Here is a 20,864-nt window from a genome sequence, read left to right as displayed (position 1 = left end):
GGAGAGAAGAGGCTAGGAATAAGAAAAGTCTCATTGACTATGTTATTGTTGATAGTGATGTTTTCTCCCTGGTACAGGACACCAGAGTGTACAGAGGATTTGAAATTGGAAGTGATCACTATTTAGTCTTGAGCAGGATAAAATTGAATTTAATATTGAAAAGAATAACATGTAAGAAAGTTTTAAAGCGAATAAAAGTTGAGCAGCTCTCAGATGTGAACTGTAGACTAAAATACACAAAGATTATTGAAGAAAAAATGAAAGAGTTTGAGAACAGGAATCAAACCTTGGAGATTCAGTGGCAAACTCTGAAGAAAACATTGATTGATTCTGCCAGAGAGGCATGTGGTGAGGTTGTGTGCAAGGATAAAAAAATCAGAACTCCCTGGTGGACACAGGAAGTTAAAGAGGCAGTGAAGGAAAAGAAGAAAGCATATCAAAAGTTCCTGGCAAATAAGTCAGCTTTTACTCTTACAGAATACAGAGACAAATGTAAGAAAGCTAAACAGTGTGTAAAACTAGCTAAACAAAAGTCATGGGAGGACTTTGGCAAGAATATAGAAAATAAATATCAAGAAGGTGGTAAATTATTCTGGAAGTTGTTAAAGAAGCCTTAGAAATAGAGAAAAGAGTGCTGTAAAAGGAGTTAGAGATGATAAAGGTGACATGAAAACAGGAGAAAAAGATATCCTTGAAGTATGGAGTAATTACTTTGAAAAACTGCTAAATGAAACAAGCAGTGATGACAGCACAGTGATAAAAAAACACTGACCAGGCATGCAGTCAGGAATACCTATCCATACTTGAAGTAGAAAAATCCATCAAAGGCTTGAAATGTGGAAAGGCAGCAGGAGTAGATGATATTCGACCAGAAATGCTGAAGTACGGTGGTATAAAAGTCTTGCGGTGGCTGCACTGCATAGTTCAGAAAGCTTGGACAGAGGGACGAATTCCCGATGATTGGAGTAGAGCTCTCATAGTACCCATATATAAAAAGGGAAATAAAACTGAATGTGAGAATTACAGAGGTATTTCCCTACTGAGTGTTCCTGTCATGATCTATGCAAGTATACTTGAGAAACGGTTGAGAAGAATTGTGGAAGAAAAGCTTGGTGAAGAAAAAGCTGGATTCAGACTAAATAGAGGCTGTCAGGATCAGATCTTCACTTTACGACAAATAGTCGAGAAAGCATGGGAATATAACAAAGATCTGTATTTAAGTTTCGTCGATTTGGAAAAGGCATATGACAAGGTGCCAAGAGAGAAGCTATTCAATACGCTGCAGTTATATGGTGTCAATGGGGCATTATATCAAGCAATACTTAGTCTTTATTTGAGTTGTAAGTCAGCAGTTAGAACTGAAGGAAGTACAGGAAGATGGTTTAATGTTAAATCTGGTGTCAGACAAGGATTTAATGTTAAATCTGGTGTGAGACAAGGATGTACATTATTCCCTCTGTTATTCATTATCTATATGGATCACATTATGAAGGAAAGTGGTATTAAACCTGATATCAAAATTGGAGATGTTAATGTCAGTTCTTTGCTTTATGCGGAGATGATGTTATACTTCTAAATAAATCCGCTACAAGTCTACAAGATTCTCTGACTAAATTGAATAGATGTTGTAATAGATATGGTATGAAGGTCAGCAATAAAAAGACAAAGACAATGAAAATGTCAACTGTGTTGTGAATGATGAACCTGTGGAACAAGTAAAACATTTCAGCTACTTAGGCACGATTTTTACTGAAGATGGTAAATTAAATATAGAAATAGACAACAGAATCAGCAAAGCTGGTATGGTGGGAAGTCAACTGAATAAATTCATATGGAATAAGAGAGAATTAGTCGGAACACTAAATTATCTGTATACAAGACAGTGTTCAAACCAGTTTTAACTTATGGATCTGAGAGCTGGGTCAGAAGTAAAACACTTGATCAAAGACTAGAGACCGCAGATATGAGAGTCCTGAGAAAGATTAGAGGCGTAAACAGATGGCATCAATGGCAATATCATATTAAAAATGAGGATATTAGGAAAGAACTTGACATTGTCAGCATCCAGGAATGTGTTAGCAGAGCTAATCTCAGGTGGTATCACTTAAATAGAATGGGAGAGGAAAGATTAGCAAAACAAGCGTTCTCTGTCAGGTTGGCAGGAAAACGACCCACAGGAAGACCAAGATATAGGTGGATTGATACGGTACAATGTGCCTTAGACGATAGAAATATAAGATCTGATAACGTTGGAGTCTTGACAAGTAACAGACTGATTTGGAGGAAAATTGTAGATAGGAAGTTAGTAATGATGTAATTTTTTCATGTAGTACTGTCATATCCTGTACACCCCTTGAGGGTACATGGCAGGAATTTGATGATGATGATGATGATGAGTATTTGAGTTGATGAGGACAAGGCTTTGGGTGGCTTATTAAGAAACGGATCTTTGGAAGTGGTGTGAACAAGATTCTGATATTGTATTTTCTTAGAACTTGTGCTAATTTGTGTAAAACTGTACTTATGTAAGGAATAGATGTCTGAGTGATGTCTAGGAGGATTAAGAAGGAATTTTTCAATGATTCTCTTGGAATATCCATTAACTTCGAAAGAAGTTTTTAGATGGTTTATTTCTCTAAGAAGTTCATTTGGGTCATCCAGAAGAGAACGGGCCCTATGTCCCAAGGTGGAGATTATTCCAAGCTTATGAGGAGGGAAGTGATGGGACTGACTATGCAGATATCTGTTGGTATGTGTGGGCTTTCTATATATCGATATTCTGAGTTTAACAGAAGAGCGAATCAGTTTGATTCAAGCGAATCAAGAAAAGGCAAGGAGTTATCCGTTTCAAGCTCGGCAGTAAACTTAATACTTTGATGTCGGCTATTGTGATGTTCGAGGAAAACCACAAGGGAATCATGTCCATGGCTCCAAATAATGAAATTTGGATAATTCCTTGCCTTTTCTTGATGTCAAACTGACTCGCTCTTCTGGTAAACTCAAAATATCGATATATAGAAAGCCCACACATACCAACAGATAACTGCCTAGTCAGTCCTATCACTTCCCTCCTCATAAGCTTGGAATAATATCCCTTGGGACATAGAGCCCGTTCTCTTCTGGATGACACAAATGAACTTCTTAGAGAAATAAACCATCTGAAAACTTCTTTCGAAGTTAATGGATATTCCAAGAGAATCACTGAAAAATTCCTTCTTAATCTTCCTAGACATCACTCAGAAGAAACAAATAGATTCAAAGGCAATATATCTATTCCTTACATAAGTACAGTTTCACACAAATTAGCAAAAGTTCAAGAAAATACAATATCAGAACTTTGTTCACACCACTTCCAAAGATCCGTTTCTTAACAAGCCACCCAAAGCCTTAAATCAACTCAAATACCCTGGTGTATATAAAATATTGTGTGATTGCGATATTCCTTATTTTGGGCAGACAGACAAATCTGTCGAATTGCGTATGGAAGAACACATGAGGGACATTACTTACGAGAGACAGCGAGCCAGTGCATTATCTAGTCATATCCTTTTCTCGGCTAATCCTAATGATGAAAACCAAAGTCAAAAAATCGACTAACATCTTCCGTTGCAATGATGAACTAGAGAGAATAATCGTGGACTCTAGAGAAATCATCTTCAATCCTGTTCATCTAAATAATAACTTGAGCTACAACCTCCCAGATTGTCATACAGCTGTAATCATGTACTGGCGTTCACGAGATTCTAGTAGCACGCACTTTCCCAACAATACAACTAACGAAAGAACAGCTTTAAATACAACCGCAACGATTTAGTGTCAATTATGTATAGAGACTCTCAATGATGTTTATGGTTTATTCAAGCTTCAGTGTTTTAGTGTTTTTATATATACATATATATATTTGTATTAGGATTTACTCGGTTAAACGACATGTTTATTAATTTAAATGTCTAAAACACCGAGAATAATAAAGAATAAGGTTTAATAGTGGACACTATTCGTTGGTAAACCAACTTCTTCGGGTGTCAAAATACAAAGAATTATACACAACAATCCGACAGAAACATTACATAATAACAGCAACAGATCTGCTAGAAACCGTAGTACAGTTTAAATTGGAGTCCGCGCTACAGTTCCAGCTGTATGTTTATGCGTGCGTGTGATATCGCGAGAACGCCAGCACTGGACAGCAGAGCTGTGCCAATCAGGTAACTGTAGCTAAGGCTGCTATTCATGTGGGTTGAATCGAGGGTAATTTCTTTAGACTCAAGAATACGCTTTCAAGTTCTTCAGAACATTTGTGAATATTAGAAGTTTGAGACCAGTCTATTTGATGTTGGCAGCCTTCATCAGAGTTTATAGAGAACAAGACGTGGTTGGCGAGAGCGCTGGCTCGGATTCTATTATAGGAGGAGTCGGGAACCGGCGGCTCCGGAGCCGCATACGGCTCTTGGCTAAACAAAGTGCGGTTCTTTTATATTAAATTAAAAGATACATAATTAATACAAACAACTAAATGTTGTTTTTTGATATGGCGCTACATACTATGTATGTGACGTGTTATGCATGAAATTTTATTACATGAACAACTGACAACTACGTTACATTTGAAATACCGCTAAATGTTAACCCTGCTTAAGGTAACTAGCGCCACAGCGAAAATTTGAACTAATTGATCAGCTGTCCTGTCAAACACCACGGTTTTAGATACATACGGATTTTAACTGTCAAAATAAATATTCTGTTAACTTATTTATTGCGGTACTAAACTGGTGTTTAATTTAGTGTCAGGTAATGTTATGCACAAATTAATTTTTATTATGTTATTATGTTGTTGGATTTTTGTTTTTACTTGCAGGTACATTTCTGATAATAACGCTCATAATATGAGTTCAAGAAAAAGAAAAATAATCGAAGAAAACACAGGATTCAATAAAATGCGGATAGAAAAATTTGCATTTATAAAAGTAAATGGAAATCCGCAATGTTTAATTTGCCATCTACGACTTCCAAATAACAAATCAAGTAAGGTCGAACGACATTTTCGAGGAAAACATTTAGACTTCAGTAAAAAAATATTCTGAGGATGATAATAGAAAAAAGCTATTGAAGAATTACAAAAGAAAACGTTGCTTCAGCAAAGAAATTTGTCAACTTGGACAAAATCTTAGTCGAATACTACTGAAGCAAGTTTTTTGTTATCCCTGGAAATTGCAAAAGCGAGAAAACCTTGTACCGACAGTGAATTTCTAAAAAATTGCATGATAATGACTCGGAAATTCTATTTAAGGATATGAAAAATACGGACGAAATACGTAAAAAAATTAAAGATTTACCTCTTTCAGCTAGAACTGTCAAGGAACGGATTGTAACAATTTCTGCAGAAGTTTCAGATATGCAAATTATGGATATTAATTCTGCCAATTTTATATCTATTGAGGTTGATGAATCAAATGATATTTCCGAAATAGCATAATGCTGCGCGATGGTTAAATATATCACATCTTCCGGTGTTCGAGAAGAACTTCTTGATCTGCTAACACTTAAAGGCTACACTACATGTCAAGATATTTCAGAAAACATTCTAACATGTTTACAGAATAAAAATATAAATAGTAATAATATAGTATGCATTGCGACCGTTGGCGCGACTTCTATGATTGCGAAAAATAAGGGGTTTGTTAAATTATTCTCCACTCATATTCCACATGGAGTTATTTCATTTCATTGCATTTTGCATCAAGAAGAGTTGAAAATTCTTTGGGATTATTACCACAACTAAAAAGAGTGACGTTTGTTGTTGTGCCAATGATCAATTTCATCCGATTTCAGGCGCTGAATCAGATTTTTTTTGACACATTTTTAGAGGAACGAGGTAGTCAACATAAAGATTTGGTGATATTTACATCAGTACAATGGTTATCAAGAGAAAAGCATCAAAACGTATGTTTCAGCGCTCAAAAGATGTAATAGTTTTCTTACCCGCTAAATTTTATAACGTAAATCATGTGGAACTTCTCAGTAATCCCGAATGGATACAAAAGTTTTGTTTTTTGCTAGATATGACAGAACATTTTAATAAGCTAAATTTGAAGTTGCAAGGGAAGGGAAACACGGCCTTACAATTACTAAAGGAAGTCCTTACCTTTGAACAGAAACTAAGAGTGTTTTTCGAAGATGTTACTGAAGAAAAATTTATATATACTTGAAAATCTAAAAAAATTAGAGATTGAATTTAAATCAAGAAAAAGTTGATTGCGAAATATTCGCTGAAATGATTACTGTAATTTTAGATTAATTTACAAGCAGATTTCAGGATTTTAAAAAACATCAGGAGATGATGAAGTTTATATTACATCCGTTAAATTGCAACTTAAAATTAGTAGATATTGAAGTTTTCCCGGAATATCAATTGCAGAACTACAAAGGGAGCTTCTGGAAATTCAGAATAAAAGCATCTGGGTACAAAACTTCAGGAAATGGTAGCACAAATGGAAGAAACACCACAGGAAATTGTGGTGTTTGATTTGGAATTCTTTCCCAACTAATTATTCAAACGCCAGGCGACTTGCTTTTGGGGGTTTTGACTGTTTTCGGTTCAACGTACAATTGCGAACAATTTTTCTCTTCAATGAATTACATTAAAAATAAGGTATGGGAACAAATTGACTGGTGAAAGTTTGAAAGCCGAATTACTATTAAAGTGCACCACATACAATCCCGATTTAAGTAAATTGGCTGAGAAGATGCAAAATCAAAAGTCTCATTAGCGAATTTTAAATTAAAACAATCAAATATCTATTAAAATACATATTGTCTTTTTGTTCGGATTAATTCTTTTTTTAATATAAATTCTGACTTTTTTGATATTATACTTACTTAAACATGTTTTGTGATTAAAACCTTAATCAAACTTAATGTTGTTTTATTTATTGAACATATAAAAAATTTATATGTAAACATAAAAGTGGTATTTGATATCTGGAAGTACTGAATTAAAAACAAATTTGCCTAAGTTTGAACTAACTGAAACTTGGAGTCACCAGAAAAAATGGAATTGAAGTTGTGGCTCCCAAAATTTTGTTTTAATTAATTTTTTTGGTGGAACGGCTCTTTGGTTCAAAAAGGTTCCCGACTCCTGTATTATAGGATATATCTCTTTTGTGCTTTTCAACACGGAGAAGTATAGATTTATCAGTCTGTCCGTAGTAAGGTTTTCCACCATTGCACATAATCTTGTATACTCCTTGGAACTGAAGTGGTGACATTTTTCTTTAGGTTGACTAAGGATAGAATGGAGTTTAGGAAAAACAGAGAAACATGTTTTGATGTTGAACTTTTTTTAAATTTTAGCCAGTTTCGGGGAGCAGGGCCTATCCTAGAGTATCTGAAGCCCCTAGGCAAAGAAAATCTAGGCGCCCCTATACATTGTCTCTCTCTATATATATTTTGTAATACTCATACAAGCACATGTACCTACACATGTGGATATTTATAAAAATAATACCATTATGAACATTAAAAAAATTTATTAATAAAAACGAATATATCTGTATACATATATGATTACTCCTAATATCTGTATAGCAAGAAATTATTACATCTTAAATACAAAACTAATGAAAAATTAATCTTTCTGACTTTTGCTTTAGCAAATCTGGCGCACCGAAGTCTTAGCGTCCCTAGGCAATTGTCTAGGTTCGCCTAATGATAAAACCGTCCCTGGGGGAGAGGGAACTAATGAAAGGCAAGGAGATGTAAGCTCTGGGGGTAGTAGAATCTTCATTAGTTGGTTGACGACGGGGAAAAAGAAATTTCTCAATGCTTTTTAAAATAAAACCATTATTAAGAAAGGTCGTTTTGAGGAAATTAAGTTCATTTTGAAGCTCTAAGTCGTCTGATAATAAGGATCTGGCCCGATATGCAAGGGTGGAAATAATGCCAAATTTCTGCGGAGGGTAGTGGTGAGAGGATGCATGAAGGTATCTGTCTGTATGTGTTGGCTTCCTAAAGATTGAAATTTTAATATTATCAGAGCACCTTGTAAGTTTTTATGTCTAAAAAGGAAAGACAATTGTTAGTTTCCAGCTCATAGGTGAATTTGATATTGTGATGAAAGTTATTTAGATGATCCAGAAAAACTTTGATAGGCCGTGTTCCCATAAAAGAAAAACATCATCTATATAACGGAGCCAGATTTTAGGTTTAGTGTGGCCGAGCAAATCGCTTTTTCATTCAATTCTTCGAGAAATATATTAGCTAGCACCGGGGAAAGCGGACTACCCATAGCTAGTCCGGAGTTTTGTTTCAAGATCTTGTCCTCGAATCTAAAGTAACCTGAGTTGACACAGTGGGTAAGTAAGGCTAAGAACTTCTTTGATAATTCGCTCTTGAGAAGAGTGAGAGCCTCCTGGGAAAGAGATATATCCTATAACATAATCCGAGCCAGCGCTCTCGCCAGCCACGTCTTGTTCTCTATAAACTCTGATGAAGGCCGCCAACATCAAATAGACTGGTCTCAAACTTCTAATATTCACAAATGTTCTGAAGAACTTGAAAGGGTATTCTTGAGTCTAAAGAAATTACCCTCGATTCAACCCACACGAATAGCAGCCTTAGCTACAGTTACCTGATTCGCACAGGTCTGCTGTCCAGTGCTGGCGTTCTCGCGATATCACACGCATGCATAAACATACAGCTGGAACTGTAGCGCGGACTCCAATTTAAACTGTACTACAGTTTCTAGTAGATCTGTTGTTGTTATTCTGTCGGATTGTTGTGTTAATTCTTTGTATTTTGACACCTGAAGAAGTTGGTTTACCAACGAAACTAGTAGTGTCCCCATTAAACATTATTCTTTATTATTCTCGGTGTTTTAGTCATTTAAATTAAATTAATAAACATATATACTAAGAGACACAGAGTGGTTCTGAAAAGTTCGAAGACTGTCCTTAAAAAATACAACATCAGGACGTTTTTCACTACACTCCCTAAAGTCCGTTCTCTTATAAGCCATCCGAAGCCTATTCATCATAACCTGAAATATCCAGGTGTTTACATGTTATGGTGCAACTGTAATATTCCTTATTTTGGACAGACTAACAAATCTGTTGAACTGCGTATTGAGGAGCATAAGAGAGACATCTCCTATAAAAGATAGCATGCATTTGCGCTATCCAGTCATGTTCTTTTCTTTAATAACCCTCATGACGATCTACAGAGTCACTCATTTTGCTGGAATAAATCCGAAAACATTTTTCGCTGTAGTGATGAGTTTGAAAGGAAAACGTGGAATCCAGAGAAATCCTCCTTAATCCTGAACATTTGAACAGCAATTTGAGTTATAACATCCCTGATAGCCATACTGTAGTTGTTCGATACTGGCGCTCACGAGAACCTGCAAGCACGCATACAACAAACAATAGCACGTTAGTTAGAACGACTCGAAAAAAACACAACGTTTTTGTGTCAATTATGTATTGCATTTTTTGCCTGTAATTCTCAGTTTTTTTAACTTCAATTTTTTATTACTATGTTCTACCTTTAGTGGATACCTCAAGAAGGCTGTAAAAGGATAAAACTAGTTGTATCATTATCATTAAATAATATTTTATCTCGGTTTAAAGTCATTTAAATTTATTCTTTAAAATGTATCATTACAACCGAGTAGAAGATCAAGAATATATGAAAATTTTTTTACCTTGGTTCTATTATATATTAAAAACTAAGTATATAATTTTTGGTATCTTTAACACATACATAGTATGACCTCACATAGGGGTTTAAAATGTGAATAAGAATAACTTTTTTTATTATTAATTTTTTTTTTCATTTTATGATTTTTGATATTCTAGAGAGCCACCGTAGCTCAGTCAGTATAGACGAAGTCCTTTGGTCGGAAACACCTGGTTCGATTCCCGTCAGTGACATGAGGAACTTTTATCTGGGTCTCTTTCGACTAAAGGTGAGTTAGACAGTCTCATACGCAGGTAGGGTTTTCCACCAGGAAACTCGGGTTATTCGTTCCCTAAAACAGGAAAATTGGCCCTGTGAACACACGCTTCTACAGACACATATGACGGACACTTCCAGGAATAAGGAGTAACCAACCTATTCCGTGGGATTTCGGTTCCAAATGTCTACACGGTAAAATTTACGCGTGAGCGTAAATTAGGATAGAATAGGATAGGTATACTAGAAATATCTGGGAAGTTAATCATGCAAAATCTTGAAAATGACATTTTAATATCCAAAATCACGTTCTCCAGATGTGACAGCTCCCGATTTCTTCCTATGAAGGAAAAGGTGTATGTGAACAAGCTCCAGACAATCTAACAGCTGAAGGAAAACATTCGTGCAGAAATTAGGGTGCTGCAGCTAGAAACATTAACAGCTGCCATAGAACCTGCCGCAGAAAGGGCCCGTCTTTGTGAAGCCTAAAATGGAAGGCATTTAGGTGATGTGGTTTTTCATAACTAATAAAAGAAATCTGCAGATTCTGTATTTCATTATAACAAAAATAGAATAAAAATAAAAATATATAAAACGGAGATGCCTAATTAATAATTCGTGAATGAAAGCAACATAAAAAAGACATTAAGGATTCCATAATTAATACATCAGCGGAGATTTCAGCATACGCAAATGACAACAGCATCACGTCGAGAACGAAACAGAAAGCAGAATAAACACATTTAGATTTTGATATTAGCACAAGAGACAAGCTCAAAATAATCCACAAAAATAAATAAATAATGAATAATGAATAATACAAGAAAGAATCCGTTACTTGATGCAAGTGTGAAAATTGGGAACTTTGAAACAGAGTAAGTGAATCAATTCAGTTATCTGGAAATAATTATTACAAACCAATCAAATAACGTGACGGAAATCACGTCATTTGATTGGTTTGTAATATTTGTAATCGAATAAAGAAGCGTAAAGAAGTCTTTCATCATCTTATTCAGATCAAAAGATATTCAACGGGATGTGAAACTGGATATTTACTAGGGTGGAGGATTTGATTTCAGCTTTGAAAAGAAAATCCTTATAAAAATATTTGCTTTGCTTGATGATAATGGTCTTTGCAGAATAAGGTACAACAACAATGAATACCACCAACCATATAAACAATCGACGATATCTAATTTAATCAAGTTCAAAAAATGCAGTGGGGGCAGAACACGTCTTTTGAATGGAAAATGACTGTTCTTCATAAGATTATAAATCGTAAAACTTTTATCAAAATAACAAAATAAAAATCAAGAACAAGACGGAGAGATGCCACTAGTCAAGACACTGATACTGTATCGCAGTGTTCAAACTGGAGGTTTCGATAAGCATGAATGGAGGCGACTGAGTGAGGAAGCTACTCCAAAGGGAAGAAAGACATTAATGGCATCGAAAAATGCACGAGATAACTAAACTGAACACTCACATTTGGTTATCTCATTTATTTCTAAGAGACAAGTTTAGAAAATTGGGTCCAAAAGTATCAGAACATTGAAATAAGCTTATACAACTATTAGTGTGTGTGTGGGGGGGGGGGCTGATATATTAAGATTAATCTCAATATATATCAGCTGGATATTCAAATAGGTCTCGAACTTCACACACACACACACACACACACACACACACACACACACACACACACACACACACACACACACACACACACACACACACACACACACACACTGTGTACATTTAGTACTCCCTGAATATAAAAAAAAATATAAAACGTGTACTTATAATTTATTAACTAATTCATTAATTAGTTAAATTAAATTATATAATATTATATATATAGATAGAAAGTATTTTACCTTGGGTATAATAAATTGGTTAAAATAGCTTGGCATCTTTAACATACATACATATATACATATATATATATACATATATATATATAAGGTTGACTTGCTTCCTCAGCCTTAAGTAAAAGGCTGGTTATATTTCACTAATTCGAGCCCTACCCAAGGGCCTATGAACTGTGGAAATACCTTCCGAATATGAATGTTATGCCGAACAAAGCGGCCTTTTGCAACTACCCGGTTTTTACTCCATCTAACTCGAGTGCTTCTAGATGTTTTTTCAGTGTTTGGGGGATGGCACCTGTTATTATGGAAACAACTTTCGTTTTTCTTTGCCAAATTCGTTCAACTTCGATTTTCAACTCCCGATACTTTGTAATTATTTTCAGTTTATTTTTCGGCAATTCGGCTATCTCCTGGTACTGATATTTCGATAAACTGACCACCCTTATTTTTACTTTTTTCAACCACTGTTATATCGGGTGTATTACACTCCAAACTTTTGTCAGTCTGGATCTTGAAATACCACAGTATTTTAGCTTTTTCATTCTCAATCACCTTTTGGTCAACTTTATGCTTCCAATAGTCTTTAGATACTTTAAACTCATACTTTTTTACATAAATGCCAATGAATTATCTTAGTTTCGTTATCATGCCTTTTACGGTACTCAAATTTTGCGATTTTGCAGCACCCACTTATAATGTGGTCTACCGTTTCTTCCTTCTCTTTGCACAATCTGCATTTACTCTATTCTTGAATTTTTTCTATTTTTGCCTTAATAACATTGGTTGTAATGGCCTGTTCTTGTGCTGCAAAAATTACCGACTCTGTTTCTTTCTTTAGTGCTCCATTCTCAACCATTGTCAGGTCAAGTTGCTGTCAGCGCTGTCCTCTATGCTGTGAAGGTAATTTCCATGCAATGCCTTAATTTTCCACCTTTCGGTTCTCACATTTACTTGGTTGGGCTTGTACTCCACTTTTGTCTCCATTGGTTTAAATAAAGAAAACAACAGAAATAGAAATTTCTGTTGTTTTCTGCAGATAATCATTCAGATTTCATTTTTCTTCTTCAACAATTTGCTTTACTTGTAGTAATCCTGAGCTATCAGGGCATGGGGGAGCAGAATTGGTAACTCTGTCTCACTTAAAACCTCACAAAGCCCAATGACAACTCGGTGAGATGGCGAGTAGTGCCGCCATTAAATAAGTACCTACTGGGGTCACCGCCCTTGACATTGGGAAGCAGCATTGTCAGTACTGACACAAGGTTGAAGCCAAATGATGACGGAAAAGCTTGTGATCAGAGATTTGCAGATGGCAATATGATTATGTTGTGTACGTCTGCAATACTGCGGAGCAGAAAGCAAACGGAGAAACTACTGCTCTACCTTATCTCCAGAACAACTACCATGGCGAGCAAACCCTTACAATTGGCCCCAAGTTCCCGACGTCCCTTAAATGGGACAGGGGTGCGAAGAATCTCCGGGCTCAAAATGGTGTCCACTTTTAAAATTGCAACTTGGAATGTCAGAACTCTGTATGAAGCTGGCAAATTAAGAAATGCCACAAGAGAAATGAAGAGGCTGGGCATCCGGATTTTGGGAATTTGCGAGACAAGATGGCCAGGATCTGGAAAGTGTCAACAAGATAATATGACAATGTATTACTCTGGGAATGATGAGAACAAACATCGACATGGTGTAGCTGTAATAGTAGATGAAGAAATCAATAAATCAGTAATAAATTGGATTCCATTTTCTGAAAGGATAATGCTGTTACAACTTAAGGGAAACCCCGTTAACATAAATATCATCCAAGCTTATGCACCCACAGCTGACAAAAGTGAAGAAGATGTTGAAGAGTTTTATGAACACCTAAAAGAGATTAAAAACCTAACAAAGAAACATGATATAAACATAGTGATGGGTGACTTCAACGCAAAAGTGGGAAGAGGGGGTGATGGAGAAATTGTTGGCGAACATGGCTTAGGCACCAGAAATGACAGAGGAGATCGCCTAGTCCAATTCTGTCAGGAAGAAGATATAACAACAGCAAATACCTGGTTTAAACTTCCACCAAGAAGACTGTACACTTGGAAATCGCCTCAAGATAACCAACATAATATTGTCAGAAATCAAATTGATTATATACTGATAAATAAAAGATTCCACAGTAGTATAAAGAGTGCAAAGACTTATCCTGGAGCAGATATCTCATCAGACCACAATCCCATAGTTGCAGAAGTACGTCTTAGATTAAAATCAGCTAAAAAATCACAAAAGAAGAAAAAGAAAATTGATGTAGAAAATCTGAAAGACCCGAACATAAATAAAAGTGCCAAGACACAGCTTAACCTGCGATTGCAACAGATTAACATAGAAGAAAATAAAAGTGTGGAATCTCTTTGGAATAGCTTAAAGAATGCCATCGTAACAACAAGTATTGAAGAAGTAGGTTATGCGAATAATATAAAACAACAGGAATGGATGACAGATGAGATTCTTTCTCTTATTGATACAAGAAGAATGTATAAAAACAAAGACCTAGCCAGGTATACAGAAACACATAATATCATCAAGAAAAAAATAAAAGAAGCCAAGGAAAATTGGATGAAAAATTTATGTACTGAAATTGAACTGCTTCAGAAACAACATGATAATTTCAATCTGTATAAGAAAATCAACGAAATTTCCGGAAAACTGAGGAAAAAGCAAATAGTGTCTCTAAGAGACGAAAATGGAAAAATAGTTCTAGAAGAAGAGAATAAAGCACAGATTTGGATAAAATATGTAACAGAACTTTTCAATGATACTAGACAGAAGCCTATAAATATAAAAGATAACATTCAAGGACCAGCAATCATGAAATACGAAATAGAGAATGCTATACAAACAAGTAAAACAGGAAAAGCCAGTGGACCAGATGGTGTGCAAACAGAATTTTTAAAATTAATCGAACCAGATAACATCAAACTTCTTGAAAAACTATTTAATAAAATATATGAAAGTGATGAATTTCCATCAGATTGGCTCAAATCTACATTTATCACTATCCCAAAGAAACCCAAAGCGAATTCCTGTCGTGACTTCCGACATATTAGTCTAACGAGCCAAACATTAAAAATATTTTTGAAAGTAATTCAGAATCGCATTTATAGAAAAAGTGAAGAAACTCTAAGTGAAACACAATTCGGCTTTCGGAATGGTTTTGGTACTAGAGAGGCCCTTTTCTGTACCCAAATATTGATACAAAAATGCATAGAAATCTGTCTTTATGTGTTTCATAGATTTTGAAAAAGCATTCGACAAAGTCAGACACACCAACTTAATAGAAATCCTTCAACAAATAAGGCTAGACGAACAAGACATAAGACTAATAACAAATCTGTATTGGAATCAGTCAGCTACCGTTCAATTAGACAACATTACCACCAATGATATTAACATCAAAAGAGGAGTGAGACAAGGATGTGTGCTCTCACCACTCCTGTTCAACATATATGCAGAGGTAATCTTTAAAAAAGCATTGGAAGAATGTCCAGAGGGAATCACAATAAATGGAAAGATTGTCAACAACCTACAATATGCAGATGACACCGTGCTAATTGCATATAACATTATGGATCTCCAAAAACTCATTGACAGAGTATACATAGAAAGCCAAAGAATGGGAATAAATATGAACATCAACAAGACAAAATACATGATCATCAGCAAACATCCAGCCTCATCAATGAAACTGACACTCAATGGGAAAAATATTGATCAAGTGTCAAGATATAAATATCTTGGTTGCTGGCTTAATGAACGGTGGGATCCAGAAATAGATATAAAGACAAGGATTGAAGTTGCACGGCAGTCCTTCATGAAAACGAGAACACTATTCTGCAATAAAGACCTAAACATGGAAGTCAGATGCCGAATGCTGAAATGCTACGTGTGGTCTATTCTGCTCTATGGAGTTGAAACATGGACATTGAAGGCGACAACCATCAAGAAAATCGAAGCCTTTGAGATGTGGCTATACAGAAGAATGCTAAAGATATCATGGACAGAAAAAATTACCAATGAAGATGTCTTAAAATCCATTGGCAAAGCTAAACATCTTGTACAAATAATCAAGAAACGAAAAATATCATATCTTGGCCACATCATGAGAAACAGCAAATACCAACTTCTACAAACTATTTTGGTAGCAAGAATTGATGGCAAAGGAACTAGAGGAAGAAAAAGAATATCATGGTTTGACAACATCAAGACGTGGACAGGAAAGAGCAGTGCACAACTGCTCAGATTAACACAAGAGCGCAGTTTGTTCGCCAAGATGGTCGCTGACCTTCGATAGAAGATAGCACAATAAGAAGTAGTAATCCTCTGCCTCCTTTTTTTCGTGATAGGCAGAGCCTATCAATGTCATTGCGAGGATTAAGGACATGGTTCACTGTCATTACTTTTCGAGTTTTTCAATCTAAATTCTCCAATTCTAGCTGGGACCAGTCAACAATGCCTGCTGAATATCTCAGAACAGGTACGACCCAGGTGTTAATTGCTTTTATCAAATTTCCGGCATTGATATATCTTGACTGAATAAATGCAGAGTATTAAGCAATGATTCAAGTTCATTTTTTTGATTTTGCGCACAGCTTCAGGTCGTCCGTGTATAAAAGTGAGATATCTTTGCACTTTTTTGCGCAGTTTGGTAATCATGAGCAGTTTTATTTAAAATTCTAGTTAAGGGGATCAATGAAAAAGTAAACAATAAAGGAGATAATGAATCTCCTTGAAAAATACCCATTATGTTTGCCTGCTTAATTTCTTCTCTATTCAGGATCAACATTGTTTTCCAATTTTTCATGCTGTCTTGCAAGAATTTTTATACGTCTTCGCTAATACCGAACAATTCTGTGCATTTTAAAATCCAACTTTGAGGAACAGAATCAAACGCTTTTATTTTTATAATCTATCCAAGCCATATGAAGGCTGGTGTTTCTACGTTTACAATTTTACAAAATCATTTTGTCAATCAGCAATTGGTCTTTTGTGTCTCTCGAATTTTTGCTGCTACCTTTTTGTTCAATCGGAAAATAGAATTTGCTTTAAGATAGCTATATACTTTGCCGCTGGTATGCCTGCGAGTAGCTTAAAAGTTGTTGGCAGGCAGGTTATTGGTCGGACGTTTTCTGGCTTTGGACCTTTTTCCTTATCCTTTATGATCAGAAACGTTTTGCCTGTTGTGAGCCACTCTTCTCTGCTTTGTCCTTCTAAAACATGGTTAAATTGGTTAGCAAGTCTTTCGTGTAAGCCTGCGAGATATTTCAACCAGTAGCCATGTAATTCATCCTTCCCAGGTGTTGACCAATTTTTTATCCTTTTAGCTTGCTTTTGAACCATTTCAGTTGTTATTTTCAGTTGGTCCATTTTTCGTTCTTGAGATTCGTTCATAATTTATTCAATCCACTTTGCATTTTATTATGCCTTTTAAGGTTGTCCCATACGCTTTGACAAACTTTAAGTGTATTTTCTTTGTCTGTAGTATTTATATTTATATTTTCTTTAAAATTCATTAAAATTATCATTCCTGCAGCTATCAATTTTCTTGTAAAATTGGTGCTGATTGGCGCGTTACATCGAATTTTGCTTGTACTGTTCAATGCGTGCAGTGTATCTTCTTATTTTAGCTGCGACTGCAACTGTTTTTTGCTTAATTCCTCTAATACTTCATCAATAGGTCGTGTTCCAATATTATACCTCTTTATGAGGTTATTTCGGGTTTTCGGGTTTTTCAGCTTCTTTTCTTTAAGGTTTTTCAAATTGCTCACGTCTGCTCTAAGTTTAAGAATTTTATTCTCAAGTCGATACTTCCACTTTGGTTTCTGAGCCTTACTGCTTTTGAATTCACTAATCTTATAGTTTACCAATTCAGATGTTACTACGTAGGCTATTGAGTACATAAGTTGATTCGTTTGTCCAATAGTCCCAGTAGGAATCGCCATTGCAACTTTATTGGCGTCTTGTAAAAGTTCCTTTAGCTTTTCTTGAGATAGTTGCCTCAATACTGGAAGTCTGACACGTTCCACGTTGTTTTTCATTTGCTCGGCAATTTTTGTGGCGAGTTCTTGTCCCTTCTCTGATAGATTCCTTTCAACTATATCTATATTTTCAGGATTTTGCATATTAGAATCTGATTCTGCTACGTTCATATTCTCGGTCAGTTCAGGGCCAGTACAGTCTACTTTTACAATTTGAGCTTTCAGTGCTTCAAGCCCAAGTTCACTAAATATCTTGTGTTTGATAATGATGCTACGCTGTTGCATCAGCCTTTCAAATGAAAGTTCCGAATTTGGGTGTAGTTCAAGCCAAAGTTGGAACATTCGTTTCTGCAATTCCCTACTTGAGGGGTTTGAACAACAGAAGCACTGCATGACTTGTCGATTTTGTCATTCTCCACTTTTTCCTAGTAATTACTTTTGAGTTCTGTGAATCTTGCTCCTGTAGCCCACTTGTCACTGGATGTCCAGGGAGCCTAACATCCAGCGCGGACCTTGGTAACCCGCGCGACGACCGATGCGGTATAGAGTTCAGATCTGTCTTCACCATTTTTAAATGGGGTGGGCAGGTGTCGGGGGGGGGAAGAAGGGACACTCCCACTGCGTGAGATGGAAAAATAGGAAAACAGGAAAGAATCACTCCTAGCCTTCGAATAGGCTAATAGAATTGGGGGAAGGAGTAAGATGAAAAGAAATACAGAAGGAAGAAAAGAAGAGTAGAGACCAGTCTACAGATAATATAACAGGTGTATATTATATGAAGTAAGACTGGTCCAGCTTCAGGTGCCTCGGGTTTGCCGTGCCCGTGCTCACTAGAGTGAGCCCTTATATATATATATATATATATATATATATATATATATATATATATATATATATATAAAACCAAACATGGAACTTTTACAGGCCGCTTCAGGTCTGCAAATAAGAGGGAGGATCATTACACACCTAAAAACAATCACGCACATTTATGCCTATGGCGAGATTTGAAAAGCGGATACGCTAACCGCTCGGCCAACCAGGCGGTCATTTATTTATTCGTTTTCTCATCGAAGGAAAAGTATTTCACGAAAATAATTATGGACCGTTTCGTATCTACTCGTCCCATTTCCTTACCTATCTCTCTCATTTTATTTTTATTAGTAAATAATCCTCTCAGTGGGAATGCATCCTTTTGTTCATAGTTACCGTCATTCTCCTTTCCAAAAATGTCATATTCTTCTAATGTTATATTTTGCATTAAAAAGGGGACAAAATCCATTGCAATATTATGTTAACCAGGATAACTAAATGCTTTCATTAAACAGCTGTACGAAAATAAACTTCTACATTAGCTACCTCAGTAAAGCAAAAAAAGATAACACTTCTAGCAATGAGGTCAAAAACTGTGCATCGATTAGATTGCAAACTCGGATTTGGAACACTATGTAGGAATCAGAGATACAATGTAAGCTGATTACAAAGGAGTTGTCTCCACACATGAACAGCAGAATGATGTAATAAAACGATGAACAAAAGAAAGCCAAAAAAGTTCTTTATGTATCATTTATAATGATACCTTCATAACTACCATCGAATTATTTAATACTCTAAGTTTTTATTTTCATCTGACATTGAAAATTTCAAGAAACCTTAGAGTTTTGTAAAAATTTCTTAAAAATACATAAATTATAAACAACTTTATATACCGGGTGATTATAAAATAACGTCAAGTGTTCAGAGCCCTCTAGCAAGTAATGTATAGGACGAAACACACCAATATTCGGTAGACGTACACAGTGGAACATGGGGATTCGATTTAACGAAAAAAAAGTACCAAAAGTCGCCAACAGGCGAAATTTTCGCGCTACCAAATTGATTTTAGTAGGTGTCACTAATGAATGACTAAATGGCAAACAGCACACATCAATTTCATGACGTTTATTGTTAATTACAAATGAGGTTCAATATGACCACCATTCTGATGTTCCAGGAACTGCATACGGTGCACGACATTTTCCACAGTGGCTCGCAACATATCGGAATTGATTTTTCTCACGTGTAACGTTATTCGATCTTTCAAAGTTGGAATATCGGGTACATGTCCTTGATACACAATGCTTTTAGGAAATCCCACAGCCAAAAGTCACAAGGATTGAGATCAGGCGATCTCGGTGGCCATGGCTTGGGAAATGCACGACTAATGATTCTTCTGTCAGAGAAATGTTGTCGCAAAACACGCTGTACCTGAAGTCCGATGTGGGGTGGTGGTGCACCATCCTGCATGAAGATGGTCGAATCGAGACATCCTCTTTGCTGCAGTTGTGGAACCACAAAGTTCTGTAGCATATTGGCATACCTGTTAGCATTGACGGAACAGGTCACTGGTACATTTTGGCGATTTTCCTCGTAAAAGTATGGACCGATGATAAAATCCGCACCACACTGTGACTTTGGGCGAGTGGATAGGCATCAGCAGACACACGTGCGGATTAGTTGCAGCCCAAATGCGACAGTTGCGTGTGTTAATATTGCCGTTCAAATAAAAGTGCGCTTCGTCACTCCATAAAATCTGCCACGGCCATGCATCATCCACTTCCATGCGCGCTAAGAATCTCAAAGATAAGTCGATTCGTGTGGTCGCATCACCAGGGCGCAATTCTTGAACATGATGATTTTATAGGGGCAAAACTTCAACATCTGATGTAGGATTTTCCACACCGTTGTGTATGCGATATCCGTTTGCCGGGATATTGCTCGTGCACTGCTGGTACCCTGCACATTCGTCATCTCCTGTTCCACAATAGCAGTTGGAACTTGTTCAAGTTGTTGGTGATTGATTGGTTTGCGTCCCCTGCCTACCTGCACTGATAGAGTTCCAGTAGTTTCAAATCGCCGAATCAGTTTTCGTAAGTTTGTTACGCTAATCGGTCCTTTTCGTAAATTTTTCATACGCCGAAAATCACGAAGACAAGCACTGGCATTATTATTCCGCTGAATAGAATTTGACTAACAAAGTTTG

At 36.1% G+C, this 20,864-nt stretch overlaps 1 protein-coding gene across 1 annotated transcript in view; it reads right to left on the bottom strand.

The window, feature by feature from the left end:
* Window positions 1–18,187, bottom strand: part of LOC150101306 (uncharacterized) — a 230,171-nt gene extending 211,984 nt beyond the window's left edge. The window contains exon 1 of the mRNA XM_090400758.1: window positions 17,701–18,187. Within this exon, the coding sequence (XP_090256884.1) occupies window positions 17,701–18,187 (487 nt within the window). The remainder of the gene's footprint in view (window positions 1–17,700) is intronic.
* Window positions 18,188–20,864: the final 2,677 nt, after the last annotated feature.

Source organism: Typopeltis vanoorti, chromosome 11, assembly GCF_054136105.1.
Source record: "Typopeltis vanoorti isolate ZY-2024b chromosome 11, IOZ_Tvanoo_1.0, whole genome shotgun sequence".
NCBI lineage: Eukaryota > Metazoa > Arthropoda > Arachnida > Uropygi > Thelyphonidae > Typopeltis > Typopeltis vanoorti.
Note: the sequence above shows the minus strand (reverse complement) of the source record. Positions and strands in the feature narration are given on the sequence as shown.